Here is a 16,622-nt window from a genome sequence, read left to right as displayed (position 1 = left end):
TTAAGAACACTTTTGTCAATAACAAAATTCGGAGACAGTTTTGTCACCCAGACATCTCAGGTGATTTTTTGTGGTTTACCCTAAAAAAAACCAAAATTAAAAGGAGAAAAACCTTAAACCAAAACAATGAGAATCCGTGCAAAAACAAAGGAAAACAAAGCGAACAAAACACAGCACAATAACAAGAACAACGTGTGATATGAAGAATTTTGCAAGCAAAATATAGAGAATGCAAAAGGGTAAGTGAATCATAGAAAAGGGATCCAATAATGTGTATTGTTTGTTATATGTGATGATCATAAGAACACTACTCACCGTGGCAAGATATCCTTCAATGAGTGGTGAGTTCAGCGATAACAACAAAGATGCATGGCCATAATTTCAAGGTGTCACAAACCTACGTATATTATTCATATATATGTCTTTGATTTTCTCTCTGCATTTCTTTGATCCTTTCCATGGAACAACACAAAAAGGAACAGAGCTTATGCATAACGAGAGAAATTAGCTCTGAATTATTTATTTATTAACGAAAGAATTATTATTATCAACGTATTTATATAACCATTTTATGATTTAATTTTCATGCATTGAAAATATACTTAAAACTAGTTAACTTTTAAATCTACTCTCTGCTCAATCATATAAACTTTTAAATTTAATAGAGCATCTAATTATGAACTAGAATAATATTTGAAAATGACCTATTTCTTGTATGATAATATTAAAATTTATACATGTTTATTTATGATTCTGTTAATATTTGATATGTATGTGTATAAAATGTGTTTCAAGTAATTTATATAGCGTTGGTTATTTTGTATTCTATGTTCATATGCAATTAACCTTTTCCTTTGTGTGTTCTTGTTATAACTTAAATTATACTAGTCAAGATATTTTACTATAGCAAATTTTAAGATATTTTATATTCAACCCATATTACCATCCATAGAAGAAGTTACCTTAGCACTTATAGCGGAAACTAATGAAACACTAGCGACGAATGAATGAAAATAAGTTTTGTAAGAATAACTGAATAAGCGATAATTAATAGTACCAAGTCAAAACAAGAAAGTCATTTTGAACTAAATTTCCTCAACAAGAATTCAATTAAAAAAAATGAAAATATGAGTATTATAATTTAGGCACACTTTTAAATATTATTGACTAATTGTTGGATAAAAACAATAAATTGTGTTGATTCTCTAACATTGCTCCAAACATTTTTCACTTATTTTTCTTTCATTAGAATTAGAATTTATAATATTCAAATCAAGATAATGTTGGCCAAGTTCAGCACCACTAATATCTATGACAACCAAGTCTTTAAACAATTTTGTTCAAGTAATAACCAGAAAACATTCCTGTTCCTAGTGCTTTACACTTAATTAAATCGAGGAAATTAAATACCAAAGCATGTAAAAAAAAGACATTATCATCACAACAAAATGTCAGACACCAAACCTCAATCCGAGGAGGTGGAATGCATAGTCCAATAGTTTAAGACATTCAAAATTCTCTCCAACTTTCTGCCTGTTGAAATTAGCATCTGTTGCCTGAATTGAAATCAGTATGAATACCCCCCCCCCCCCCCCCCCCAAACAACAAACTCCAAAAAGTTGAATCAACATTTGAAAAATGTTTAGCATCCATGGCCAAGAGTGCCGAAGAATTTCGAAGCTAAGACAATTCATCTGCAAGAAAGAAACCAGGCAACATCTACCTCAGTTTAAGGAAAACACACACAAGATTAAATAAAACTAATGCAGATGCCTATAATTTCTATATCTATTTATATTGAAACCTAATATAATGGACATTTTGAATTCCATCTTGCCTCAAGAGAAACACAATGTTCAAAACATACATCACGAGAGCGGCAATGGCTTGATGAGTGTCAATGGCTCAAACCATTTTACTTGTGGAGTACCCTTCTAAAGCTTTTAAATGTTATAGAATTAACTACTATATCAAACATGATTCCACATAAAAATGTGACTATATTTGTAGAACTCTAAAGTGTGAAACATGTCAGTTGCCACCATTCAAAATTCACCTTTGCCTTAAGATTACATTATGGTCTTGCTTTCCATCTCAATCTTCATGGCTATCTTCATCTTCTGAATCTGAATAATGGAAATGAAGCAGTTTGAAATCAAATAATCAGTTGGAAGAAATTCATATTAAGCTTTTGAAACTTTTACAGGCTGAAGCTATTACTGAAAATAAAGCAATATAGTTGAGGTAAATTCATCAAGATTTATTGAATAAAAGCAAACTTCAGACAGCAATTTATTTAGGCACAAAGATGTCCTACAATCATATACAATTACATTGAAGGAAGCAATTTAAGGGGAAGAAGTCAACCAAAACCTAGCTACCATATCAATACAGTACCAGATTCAGATGACACAAATTAATAACTCGTGCCAGAACTTCTAAAGCATGTCTACTTCCATGAACACACTAAGCAATCAAAACATATTGAGAACAATGTTCTTTGAATCAAGAGTTTACATTAGCAAGCCAGGATCTTTCAACTTACCAGATCGAACATCATCACTAATTTTTCCTCTTGCTTGAATTTGTCTAACAAGCATCCGAAATATCAGCACCCACCAGTATATATGCAGAACAAGCAAGCAATATAGAAGACTGTTGAACACATAATAATATATTGGACCCACCACTTTGTGCTTTTCCTTATCCAATGTGAGCAAAACTTCATAGCTGGCAAAGAGAGATGTAAAACTACTGAGCATCGAAAAGCAACGATATACAGACAACCAACAACTGTAGTATTACACTTCATAATCAATTGTTGAAATTTATGCATGGAAAGATCTTCTTTCTAATTTAATGAATATTTTATATGAGCTATTATTTGATAGGAAGGGGAAAATACAACATAGGATAAAATATTACCGAAAAGAAACCACAAAGCTAAAGGAAAACAAATGATACCCCCCCCCCCCTCTTCTTTTTTCTTCCCCCAAAAAAAAAACACACAAATACTCAGACAAAAAAATAAATAATAAACCAAAACACCATGGAAGAGAAATCCTTATTTTACTTGTTCATATAATAAGATTGCACAAGATTTATATACAAACTATCCCTCACAAAATAATTATAATTCTGCTCAGAATTGGAGTTCCGTGTGTTTTTGGGTGAATTCTATGCCAAAGAATCAAAATAATGCAAACAGTGACCCTAGGCATATCTGACTGTGTTTCATACTTTAGTCTGTCCCATAAAGTTATAATGGAAAGACGAAGGAAAGTTAATGTATATTGAGAAACAAGTAATACAAACCTTGTACTCCAGAGAATCCAGAATGGGTAGTAAATGAGGCGCAATAAGACCCAAGATAAAACAAATAGAATAAATGCAATGCTGGCAATTGTTTCAGCACCACTGTATTTGGACATTTTCCCTATCTCCAGAAACACATCACTAGCATCATGAAGAGCTAAAACAACAGATCCAACACGAGCAAACCTGAAGGTGTTAACATAGAAGAGAAAAATGATACCGTTATATAAAAATATCAAAATGAAGTGTATTTATATCAATTAGCATTAGAACTAGCGTGTGCAATAGGACCACAATCTCTCTTTCCATTAGTAAGTTAAAATTCACCATATAACTCAACTCATTATGAACAAGGTCATCGTGAAAAGAGGACATTATTTTTAAATGAAAGGAATTAGCATGATTTAATCAAGAATCCTCACAGATATAACCCTTTCAGTTTGAAGTTTGAGAAATATAAATGAACACAAACAAATTAAGAAAATTATAGACTTGTATCTCCAAAGAAATTACAATTAAAAAAAAAAAAAAACTTGCATGACAAGACAATAAGAAATTAACACACCTAAAAATGTAAGACAGCACAATGAGAATGACAGTAGCCACATGGTGACCCATGGACACCCCAAAGTCAGAGCGCCGTGTTTCCCAAAATATTAAAGCAAAGATGGAGTAAGAATAAAATCCAGCAGCATACATGTAGAGTGCCTTCAGTTTCAACCTGAAATGTAAAGAGCTTACAACTCTATCGCCAGACTTAATTTGAACACAAAATTTATAGCAAGGGAAAATGATTGCAGAAAGATATTAAACATTGCAACTGGATAACTATAATAACTGGGCTTCTAAGCAAATAATCTTACTTAATCTTTTGCTCTGGCCAGACCTGGCTCCCTGGCCCCACCCAAAAATTTCTTGTATTAGTAAACCAAGGTTCATCATAAGTTACGGACAGAGCAAAAACTTCTGCTGACAGAAAATAAACACATTTCCAGGCTGATTCCTTGAACTTCCTAATCTTTTTTCTTCTCTCATCATTCTGGAAATCCAGCTGCTTATGCCCCTTTCCAAATATCAATCGTCTACCCAATTTCTGTAAATGTTGTTTACTTCAGTTTATTTGAACAAACTAGAACCAGAAATAGAAAATTCTAAAAGTAGAGAACGACCACAGTGCAAGGCCACCAAATGATGACTCCTAGCATCATCACAGTTTGATAGAAAAAACAAGTGATGAAAAGCATAAAGAAAAATAACATGAAAAAATAAGACGAGAAAAGAAGCTTACATTTTACCAAGATTATATAAAGTAAGAATGTAATCACCTAAAACAACACATATTTAAAATCAGTTTACCATCTATCCTGAACGAGGGAGGGGGGATGAAGCATGCAGATATTCATTGTCTTTGGAAGTTCCAATGCTGAAGGGTCAGCATTTTCGCTCTTTTAACAAAAAAGTATGTTAACATTATAAATTTAATTAGCTTGTGAAGAAAGCTAACCAAACCCTTACTGATAAACACACTAAACCAATAAAGAAAAGCAAAAAAGGATCAAAATGTTGATGCTGAAGCCCCCATTAGAAATAAAGAAGATATCATAAAATATCAAGGCATATCTGTGAAGATAGCATAGAATCAATTTTGTTATTTACTTTATCTATGATCAAATCACACCAGTGTTATTTTAAGCAAAATTACACCATTTATTTGCACTGAATTTTGTGAAAATTGAACATCAATAAGACTGACAACTCATATTCATGCATATTTGAAACTCTTATATATTACTATCAATTTTGATCTATAAAAGAGTATGTCTAATGATTTTAGATTGATATGAAATTTTATAGATTTGATCTACAACGCACAAACTTCTAATCCAACCTATTCAACGTAATAATTTTGATATAATTCTAGTTTCTATCTCTTCCTCTCCTACCTAAAACCCTCAATCTCAACAGAGCTCCAGATAACAGAATTGGATTGAATTTAGGGATTCAAAAACACATTGAAGCTACTGTAATCACCCTCAAGCTAAACAGTGTAGGAACCATCTCACACCTCTGAAACTATAATAACAATAATGCCGCACAGAACAACACTCCTTAAACTGATACAACAGCTCACACATATTATATTCAAAAACTCCGTTCCTCAACAAATTCTCATGAAAACTCAGTAACAAGTAACAAACGTAAATAACAATACATTCAAGTCAACGGCAGCATCAAAACACTAATAAAAAAGAATTACGAACTTCAATGTGGAAGCCCTTGCAATCGCAATTGTACTTTCCTCAATCAAACCTAGTGTTCACATCTAATTGCGCTTTCAATGATTAACACACAAAAACGAAATGCGAATCGAAGGAGAAAGTGTACCTCAAAGACGAATCTATCGAGGAAGAAGCGAATGCAAGGGAAGAAGAATGCGAAGAACGGAAGGATTGAGAAATCATAGTAGTCAGGGAAAGATTCTTGGTGCCAGTCGCAGGAGTACAAGGACTTGAGCTGCTGAATCAAATCCATTATTACGAACGAATCTTTTTCTCTCTGTTCCTCGCAATCTGGTAAGTAATTAATTTTCTCGGGAAAGTAAGGGAAAACCAGAATCAGAATCTGGAAGAAGGTTTTAGAGTAATAATGTTAGTAATAATAAGTAAAAACGCATCGATTGTTCTTCTTTTCATCGGAACAAAGCTCACAAAGTGTTTGATCGTAAAAAGTTTTCAGATTCCCCCTTTTTCGCTACTGTTATGTGTTCTCTCTCTCTCTCTCTTTAATTTGTTTTACTTATTTCTTCTCTTATTCTCCTATGCCACCATATTCACTATTCAAATTAACAACAATATTCCGCGATTTGTAAGTGAGTATCAAAAGATTGAATTTTCATCGTCTAAAATTTGAATTTCAAGTATGATCTTTTATCTTTAAATAATTTTTTTTATATTTATTTTTGGTTCCACCTATAAAATAAATTGTGAGAGATCATACTTTACCTTCTAAAATAAAAATTCGAAATTTAGAAAATCCAAATTCCAAAAGATTATACTATTTGAGTTATAATTCGATGAAACGATGACCAAAAATATTTTTGTTCTTAAACGAGTAATAAATAAATTCTGTATTTTTAATTTAATTTTTTAAATATTTAAATAATTATTTAGAATACATATACAAAATACATAATTTAATCATTATATTTTTTTTTTAAAAAAAAATTTAGTTATTCACAAAAGAAAACATAAATCAACAAATTTGAAGATAAAAACATTTTTTTATACTATAAATTAAACGATCTTATTTTCTAATTATAATTGTAAAAAATTATATAAAATCCAATGTCTAAAATTTTTTTGAGAATATATATTTAAGTTTGTCATATTTTTAAATATTTTAAAAATTTATTTACCATTTATATTTCGTATTTTGTTAGTGATATAATTTTTTAAATATTATTTTAATAATTTAATAAAAATAATATGGTTTCTCCACTCGAAAAGGCATTAAATATTTTTATCAACATAAATTTATTTAAAACTATTTATTTTTAGTAATTTAAATTTAAATATTTTTTAAAATATTAATGACGTGATAACAACTTTAATTTTTGGATACTTATTGCATGTTTATCTCATTTTTAATATTTTGGCTTTATGAGTTCAAGTTATTTTGGAGGGATAATCATTTTTTTTCATTTAATTTAGTTGGATCTCTAATAATAAAGTATATATTTAAAAACATTTATAACTATTTATTATTTACTTTTTACTATAATTTTGAGGGCGAATACTATGCGTTATGAAAAAAATAATTTCTAAATTCTAAATCTTAAACAATATACTCCAAATTCTAAAATTCTAAAATCTAAATCTTAAGTATTGATTAAAATATAATAAATAGATAATTAAAATTTATTTAATTAATAAAGAATATAATACTCTTTCTTTAATAAAAAAACGTTTAATTTAAGGATGAGTCAATCTTAAAATATTGCAAATGAAAATAAGCAACGATAAAAAAATTTCTGATTCTCTTTCTGAAATATATGCTAAATATGGTTCGAACGTATGAAAAAATTTCTCTACAAAAGTTGAAAAAATCTTCCTATAATCTTAAAATATATCTAATATATGATTCACAATAGGTACAATTGTTTATTTTTAGTTTTCATACACATATATAATATTTTTTAAGCATTATATAAATTAAAAATAAATGGTCCATGCATAATATTTTCCCCCCTAGAAAAAAACTAAATGTCCCCTTAGTATAAAACACAAAAATGAATAAAAAAAATTAATAGACAACAGAAATTTCATTGTCAAAATGGGTTGTATTATTGTTTATAGTAAAATATATTTATAAAAAAATATTTAACATTTTGGGTCTTTGATGTTGACGAAATTGGCCTTTGGTTTCAGTTATTGGTGCAAGTTGATGAATTATGAGAGAGAGGGTGAGATAGGGACAAATGAGAGCGTATGGTGTATAACAATACATGTACATTACTATAGGATCCACATAGAGTTTACCATTAACAGACTTAGGTTTATTTATTATTTATTTACCTAGTACATATATAAGTACGCTGCTACCAACTACAAACTACTTACTCATTTATTTCATTTTCTAGTTCTTCATTCAATAAATTCTGACAACAAATATGGAGGCTCTTAAATATTAAATACTAAATACTTAATACTATGTCATAATTAAACAATCGATAATGTTAAGAAAGTAAAAAAAAAATTAGTCACAATTTATTTTATTTAATATTTATTAATTATTATAATAATAAATAAAATAAATTTTGACTGATTTTAGTTAATTTTTTTATTATTAAACATTTTCGTTGAACCATTTACGTACACCATTATATGTAGTAATGGTTAGTACGTAGGAAATTACCCTTTTTTTTTAATATCAAAGTTTGATTAAATTAGGTTAAAATATATGGAGGTGGATGGTTCCATTGATGTAGCTCATGATGGTGTCTCATGGTGACGATGATGGATGATTCAATCTATTTAGTATTTACATTAAATGAACCGGCCGTAATATATAGATTGTGGTCGAATAAATAGTCAAATTCGTCCTAAAAATTTTTCGTTTTTTAAATTAATTTTTAAAATGTTTTTTTAATTAAATTTATTATTTAAAAATTTTAAATTAATTGTATTATTTAATTTGTTATTTTTTATTGATAATGTCAAAATTTGATAATTAATATGATAAATTTATAAAATTAGATCAAATTAAAATTTAATTGAAAAAAAATTTGAGGCATTACAATTCTTTAATTTGGGGTTGATTTGATTTAATTTTATAAACTTATTATGTTAGCTGTCAATTAAAACTACTGTATTATAGCGTTACTTAATATGTTACATCAACAAATTTAAAGCGATTAACAATGGAAGTAACGAAATGACTAAAATCACTAAGTTAAAATTTTTGAAAGATAAATTTAATTAAAAAAATCTTTTAAAAACTAATTTAAAAAATGAACGATCTTTCGAGAACTAATTTAATTATTTACACGGTAAGTCGTTTTATATATGCACTTTTTGTGGGTTGTCCCTTCTATATAAGAATAAACATATTAATTGGTTTATTTAATGTTTTTATTAAATTTTTGAATATGTATATTAGATAAATAAATCGCAACAATAAAATTGTAAGATAAATTAATTTTCTTTGAGAATTTTTAAAGAATTTTTGTTAAAAAAATTATAAGATTTGAAATTTGTTAAAAATTAATTTAGACATTTATTTATAATTTTAAATATTAGAAAAAACAATTATTTTACTATTTATTATTCTATATATTTTTTTATTTAAAAGAAATTGACCACAAGAATAAAACTAATGCATAAAATTACTCATCTTTTTCGTTTCTTCTTTCTTCTTTTAATTTTCTCTTAACCCTTACTTCTTCCTATATTTACCAAACTATTATTATTGTCATTATCACTACCACCAGCACCTCTATCTTATTCTTTTATGTGATTACAATAAAATTTAACTTATTGCTATTTACTAACTAGCGAATAAGCATAAATTTTAGGGCTTTTTTCATGAAAAATAATTGAGAATCCTAACTTATTATTTTAATTATTCTCTTTATTTTTAAATAAAAATATTATTTTTATATTTTTAAAAAATAACATACATATTTAAACTTTTTACTTTTTTAAGTATTAAGAGGATAATTAAAAAAATAAATTAAGACTTTAATATATCATTTCTCTTTTTTTTTAATATTAAAATTTAGATAAATCCTGCATCGATCAATCATCATATATATACTAGAATTTGAAATATATACTTTTAGCTAGACTCTTTTAAACATTTGAAAAGAAAAAGAGTATAAACAATAATAATAATAATAATAATAATAATAATAATAATAATAATAATAATAATAATAATAATACTTAATTTCCAATTGTACCAACTTCACTGGAATAATTATATGGTAACATGCTGAATAACAGAGGTGTTCGCGGTGCGGTTTGGTTCGGTTTTTGAAGGAAAAGCCATCCGATCCGATCGTTTAATTAAGTTGCGGTTCGGTTTGGTTCGGTTTTTTTTCAAGGTCATCCGAACCAAACCAAACCAATTAAAATCGGTTTGGTTTGGTTCGGTTTATTCGGTTTTTTCAATCAAATAAAAAAAATTCTACCATACTGTTATGCAATGTCGTAAGATTGAAATCAACAAGCCAAAATACAGAATAGCTAACAAAGTCTTGATCTAATGAAATATAACGACAATAGAATTCAAATACGACAATTAAAGAAGTTTAATAGCTCAATAGTCAACACAACTGAAAATAAAAATAAATTGTCATTAAACTGATAGCAAAGTTATGGTGTCTTCTCCAACAAAATAGCTAAAACTTCATAATGCAAACCAACCTGAAATAAATAAATAAAAAAAACAATTACATAATAAGAACAACAAGAACAACAACAACAATAATTATAATAAACAAGCAATAACCATTAACCAACAAATTGAGGAAGCAATGAACAAATTGAAGAAGCAAATAAACCTTTATACCAACAAATTGAAGAAGCAATAAACCTTTATACCAAGAAATTGAACTTGGCAATAAACAGCAATAAACCAAACAATAAACAAGCAAGGAACCAGCCCTAAACCAGCAATAAACCAAACAGAACAAAACTTGAAAATGTGAACAAGCAATGAACAATTAAACCAGCAATAAACACTAAACAGAATTGGCAAATTGAAGAAGCAATGAACAAATTGAACAAGGCAGGCTTAAGGCTACAGCTCTTAAAATGAATCGTAATTATCACATGCAGTGTAGCTGGTTCTCCACCAGATTTAAGCAACTCCTTCTAACATTCTAAAAGAGCTGCTGACGAAAGGTATGTGGTAAGGCCCAGGAGGTTAGTGACACCAAAACATTGCAAGGTTTATGAAAGGAAACCAGGAATTCATCAAACTTTTAGCCAATTCCTCCAGAGGATCAGATCGTCCATCATGATCTTCCGTTAAATCACTTCAAATCCCCATACAAAATCCAAGTTAATACAAGTGTGATGATTCCAACGGGTAAGAATTTAATTTTATCAACGATAAATTAAATAGCTTTCAGATTTAATCTGAAGGCCGCACAATCATGCAATTGAAGGTCAAAATAGCTTAAAGAACTCATCCACGGTGGGATTAAGAAAACCTTTAAACCGTAATTAAAGAGGAAATCAGTCAAACAAACAATTGAGCGTATAACAGAAATGAACCAGACCTAAAACACGAAAAATTCAACTTCAATCAGATGCAACAAAGACAATTAAATTTCAATTTCATCATGCAACACCTCCTGATCCAACCCGGTATTAACAACCTTCAACAAGGATCAAACATAAACTACAGCTCGAGAACCTAATTAGTAATTGACTAATTGACTAAACTACTAAACTTAGCTCGGTAATCTACAATTCTACATTGTTATGAACAATCCATAATCCATACAATACAACCAACAACATAGACCAGCAAGCAGCAATACCAACAACAAGGCAAGAATGCATCAGTAGAGTTTACCTGAATAGATGGCTCGGGCTCCATATGCACTTGAAGGCTTTCTGGGTGGAGGCGGTGAGGTGACCCTACAGAACCCAGAAACGCTGCTGGTTGGAGGCTTTCTTGGTGGAGGCGGTGACGTCGGAGGCTCGGAGGTGGTGAGGTCGGAGGTCCTGTGGGTGGGTGGGTGATTGGGTCTTCGTCCTCATCGTCGCGGTGGGTGGGTGACTGCTGGCTTGAGTGGCTTCGACTTCGAGTTTCAGGGAGAAGGAGTGAAGAAGGTGGGTGACTGCTGGCCGTTTGGGTGCGTGGGTGGGTGGGTGACTGCTGGCCATTTGGGTGAGTGGCCGAGATGTGGTGGCTGGCTCCGATCTGGGGTTTCGGCGGCGGGGTTAGGTTTCCATGGGAGGAGGGGAGGGACTCGCGCAGCTGTAGCCTGTAACGCGTTTGTGAGGGGTGGGGGTCTGGGGGGTGGGGTTGGGGTAGTTTTAATTTTAGGGTTTTGTTAAGAACCGGTTCGGTTCGGTTCGGTTAGGGTTTTAGTGGCAAGAACCGAAAACCGAACCGAACCGCAAAAAACTGCAAAACATCACTTTTTTTAGTTTTTTTGGTTTTCAGTTGATTCGATTTTTGGTTTTTTCGGTTCGGTCCATCAGTTTAGTTTGGTCCGGATCGGTTTTAAACACCCCTACTGAATAAGAGACAGAATTTGACACTTTGGAGAATATAGATGGAAACACATGAAAGAGGACCTTAATTAGGTTAATGCTGATGCCATTGCTAAAAGATAAAAACACTGTTCCAATGCAAGCAACACCTGAAGAATTAAGGGGTAGGCTCCACTTTTGAATTTTAACATAATATTAAAGAGCTCTTTATAATTTTATTAAATTTTTAATTAAGTTTATATATATATATATATATATATATATATATATATATATATATTTAGACTGTTTATATATATATATTGAGAAAAATATTTTGTTAATTTTAATGTTTTTTATATGAAAATGATATAATTATAAAATTAAAAATAATATAAAAAATTAATTAAAAAATATAAAAATCTAATTAAAAATTTGATAAAATAACATAAGCGGCCAACAAATAATTAAACCTAATGATAATCCAATATATATATTATTGGTGACAAGAATGAATGGTGAGGTAACACCAAATGAAGCAAATACAAGGCATTTGATGGCACCACAATGCAATAGTGTAAGATATATAAAAAGTATTACACAACAGTTCTTTGGATTTCATTGGATACCTTCATTTTTAGTTTCTTCTCTCATAACAGTGCTTGTTATGGTTATTACTTATTACTCCTCTAAATGATGATCCCACTATCACCACCACCCCCACCACCATTTGTCTCTTCTTTGGAAACTGTTACTTATTTCTGTTTTTTTTCACATTCATCATGGGTTTTTATATAAATAATTAATGGTATATATATTATCATATCAGCAAACTAATTATTTTTTAAATTTACTACTTATAAAATTATTTAAAATGCATGAATTTAATTTTTATATTGTTAGGACATCGAAAACAAAAAAGTATTTTAGTGGTTTTTTTTTTGGGTAAATATTAAAGAGTATGTTATTCTCTTTGTGAATATACAAAAATGTCTTTCTCAATTCGTAACAAGTCAAATTGAGAGTGAAACGGATGGCTTGCGAATAAAATTTGGATGAAGATTTAGGATAAACCTTATTCGTATTTCTAATATATAATTAAGATTTATTATATATGTATAATAATAAAATAGATGTGAATTAAACCCACATAGTCTCCTTTTTTAAAACTTTGTAAAACCACGGAGGCAATCACCTTAATTGATATTGTAATATATTTATTTTTCGTAAATTCTATCTGAAATCAATTAATTTATAAAACAAATTGATTTTGTTGTGGGTAAAGTAAGATAGTAGGACCAACGAATTATAGTTTAAATGACATAATCTTCTGATATTCATATAAAAATTGTGAATTTGAATTCCATTCCTAACTTAAAAAAAAAGAGTAAGATAATAGAACTACTGCGAATATGAAAGATTTTTAAGCTTTAGAGGTGTTTTGTTTATTTTATGATTTATAGGGGTTAGAATAGAAATATATAAAAGATAAATGTCAATAATTAATTTTTGTATAAACAGGCTAAAGGTACATCAAGGACTCCAAAATTTTGCGAAAATATTTAATAACAAAAAAAATTAGCTGAAGTCAGCAAAAACTTATTTTATTTAGCATTTATTAATTTCTGTTGTAATTAATAAATAATAAATAAAACAAATTTTAACTTTTTTTTTTCTAATATTACCGAAAAGTTTGAACTTCACCTTAACGTTCAGCCAACAACACTAACCAAAACCAACATAACTGTCACTGCTAACTAACTGCATAACTAACTAAATAACTGCCACTGATATTTTCATTTTTATTTAATTAATAATTATACTACTCCAATGCAAGCAAGCTAATTAAGAGAAAATCATTATTCAATAATTATTATTAGATGGAGAAACAGTAGACTTTTATATATATGTATATAGTTACTTTTTAAATTTCATTATTAAATTCTCAAATAAATTAAATAATATTTGAACCTTTTAATTATTTTCTATCAATGCAAGTATATTATCAAAGATTAAAAGCGTGTATTTTTCTGAAAAGACGTCCACCACTTGTTTTTTATTTTTATTTTTTTTGAGGATTATTCATACTTAATAACATAACTTAGCTTTTTGAAAGAAATGATTCAAAATAAATAGAAGTTGATCAAAGCCTTTTTTTTTTTAATTCTTAGTAGATATATGTTTCTAATTAAACTCATCATACAGTTTCTTGTTGATAAAAATCATATAAAACAAAGAAGGAACTCATCACACAAGTAGATATATATCTAGTAGAGAATAGTATATAGTATATATCTTTATAATGTTCAAAATAGCCTCATTTTCATAACAATTCCCTAGAGTTAATTGAGTTATTGTTTGAGAATTCATCTCTACCACCGGAAAAAATGGTGGTGGTGGTTGCAATTTGGAGTTTCGTAAACATTCGACGAAGATCGGAAACTTCTTCTTTAAGACACGCATTCTCTTGTAGCAACTTTTCATAAGATTCGGAGACACGATTGAGTTGGTCAATAAGGTTGTGATTCTCGTTTCTGAGTCTCACAACCTGCGACCATAATTCATCCAAGTGCTTTTGCTTTCTCATCCTCGATCTTCGTGCTGATTCGCGGTTTGATATCATCCTCCTCTGCCTCCTCTCATCAATGATGTTGAGTTGATTCTCTTCAGCTTCATCCGAAGTTGTTGAATTACTACTAAGGTATGAAGGAGGAACAAGAAGTTCACTATTATTACTATTATACCCTAATGAATGTTGTAGGTAGTAACTTGGAAATTGGGTTAAGAGGGAGTTTAGGTTAATGTTTGAGATATCATTTTGTAATAAGGTAAAGTTTGGTGGAAATAAGACTTGGTTTTCTTGTGATAGGTAGAAGTTATGAAGATTACTCGTCTCACTAGGAACCATGCCTTCAATATTAATGAATTTTATTCCAAAAAAGTGGTATAAAATATGGTGATTTTTGTGTTGAGGATTGTATATATGAATACTATATATGGTTTTGCTTAGAGGGTTGAGATGATAGGAGAATGCAATGGTAGCTAGTGTGATGAGAATTGTGTGGGATTTATAGGAGGTTTAGGATTAGAGAAAAGTGGGCCAGCAATTTTTTTTTTTTTTGAGGAAAAATAAAAAAGCAAAAGAAATTAAAAGAAAGAAAAGAGGCATGTATAGTGCTACTTTAATTTCAATAATTATTATTTTGGATGTTGCTTCTGAATTCTCTAGTAGTGTAATCATGTGGTGGTGCATGCTCTTAGAGCATCATGGATGAATGATTTGTACTAATCTTATTTAAGATCTTGATATTTTTTGTAGTTCGATAATGTTAAAGAGATAAAAAAAAATTGTAACTTGTTTTATTTAGTATTTATTAATTATAGTTATAAATTTATAATTAATAAATATTAAATATGATAAGTTCTAGTTATTATTTATTTTTTTTATTATCAAATATTTTTGTTTTTAGTTATGCTTAAAGATAAAATATTAATTAATGGTACACAAAAAGAAAATCATTTGTCAAAAGTAGATAATAATTTTTTGAAGATTTATTAATTATATCACTCAATATTTTATAAAATATTGCCCTATTTATTTTACATATATATGAGATATGAGATAGTGATATAGTGATATAGTGATATAGTGATCTTCCCTTTAGAGAGATAAGTATAAACAAAATAAATTAAAAAAATAGTACATGTAATATTACCTAATCTAACAAGATAGATGCATGTTATTGTCTATATACTTTCCCTTATAATTTAAAAAGAAATAATTTACTAATGCATTTTGGCACAAGATTATAATAAAAGCTAGCCTACTATGATAAAGAGAAGTGGATAATGTAGTGGGTTGGGGCGAATATAGTGCTTAAATTCCATGAATAATTTAATTATTTAATTAACTGAAGAAATGAATATAGTTAACCTAAGAAAGGTGCCAATTAAGGTCAATCCCATATATATAAGAATTTAATGTTTTTGTTCTTATTATAAGGATCCTATTCCCAACTCCTTCAGAGGCATATATAATTCTGAAAATTAATATAAAACTCTTTTGTAGCCAATAACTCCTTTTAATAGATGACGCAATGAAGGCCAGTTTAAAAGGTAATAATCTATCTTAATTGGAATTGAGATTTGATAATCATTTAATTTAATTATAATTGTGATGACTCATAAGCCACTGACATGTATGTACGAATTGGAGGGACCCATGCAAGATGGTTGGATTGAAACGAGTTTTATTTTTATATATAAATTGTTTTTATCAATAATTAATTAGTTAATTACTAGTATTTGCAATTTATTAGATTTTAACCTATACTTATGATTTTTCAATGGTTGAGCCTTCAATTATTTTTAATTGTTGAAAAAATTAAAAATATTTTTCAATTATTTTGACAGATTCATCGACCAATTATGTTGTAAAAAAAATATCGTTTACCGGTTTTATCCTTTTGATAATTTTTTTTATAGATTTTATCACTATCACACGGTTGCAGGATTATTGACAGAATATTACTAACAAATTATTTATTGTAGACGAATATTTTCAACAGATTTTATACATAGAAATACGGACAAATT

At 28.9% G+C, this 16,622-nt stretch overlaps 2 protein-coding genes across 2 annotated transcripts; both read right to left on the bottom strand.

Moving 5' to 3' along the window:
- Positions 1–1,594: 1,594 nt before the first annotated feature.
- On the bottom strand, positions 1,595–6,116 carry LOC130940467 (ASC1-like protein). Its single transcript, XM_057868634.1, has 7 exons — positions 5,701–6,116; positions 4,179–4,408; positions 3,881–4,036; positions 3,316–3,501; positions 2,546–2,730; positions 2,057–2,126; positions 1,595–1,694 (listed from the first exon to the last, which is right to left on the bottom strand). The coding sequence occupies exons 1-6, from the start codon at positions 5,845–5,847 to the stop codon at positions 2,095–2,097; spliced, it is 936 nt and encodes a 311-aa protein (XP_057724617.1). The 5' UTR covers positions 5,848–6,116; the 3' UTR covers positions 1,595–1,694; positions 2,057–2,094.
- Positions 6,117–14,250: 8,134 nt separating this feature from the next.
- LOC130941626 (basic leucine zipper 43-like) lies at positions 14,251–15,051 on the bottom strand. Its single transcript, XM_057870192.1, has one exon. It carries the CDS (start codon positions 14,932–14,934, stop codon positions 14,350–14,352), a length of 585 nt encoding a protein of 194 aa, XP_057726175.1. The 5' UTR covers positions 14,935–15,051; the 3' UTR covers positions 14,251–14,349.
- Between the last annotated feature and the right edge of the window lie 1,571 nt (positions 15,052–16,622).

The sequence above is a fragment of the Arachis stenosperma genome, chromosome 1 (assembly GCF_014773155.1).
Source record: "Arachis stenosperma cultivar V10309 chromosome 1, arast.V10309.gnm1.PFL2, whole genome shotgun sequence".
Classification (NCBI taxonomy): Eukaryota; Viridiplantae; Streptophyta; class Magnoliopsida; order Fabales; family Fabaceae; genus Arachis; species Arachis stenosperma.
Note: the sequence above shows the minus strand (reverse complement) of the source record. Positions and strands in the feature narration are given on the sequence as shown.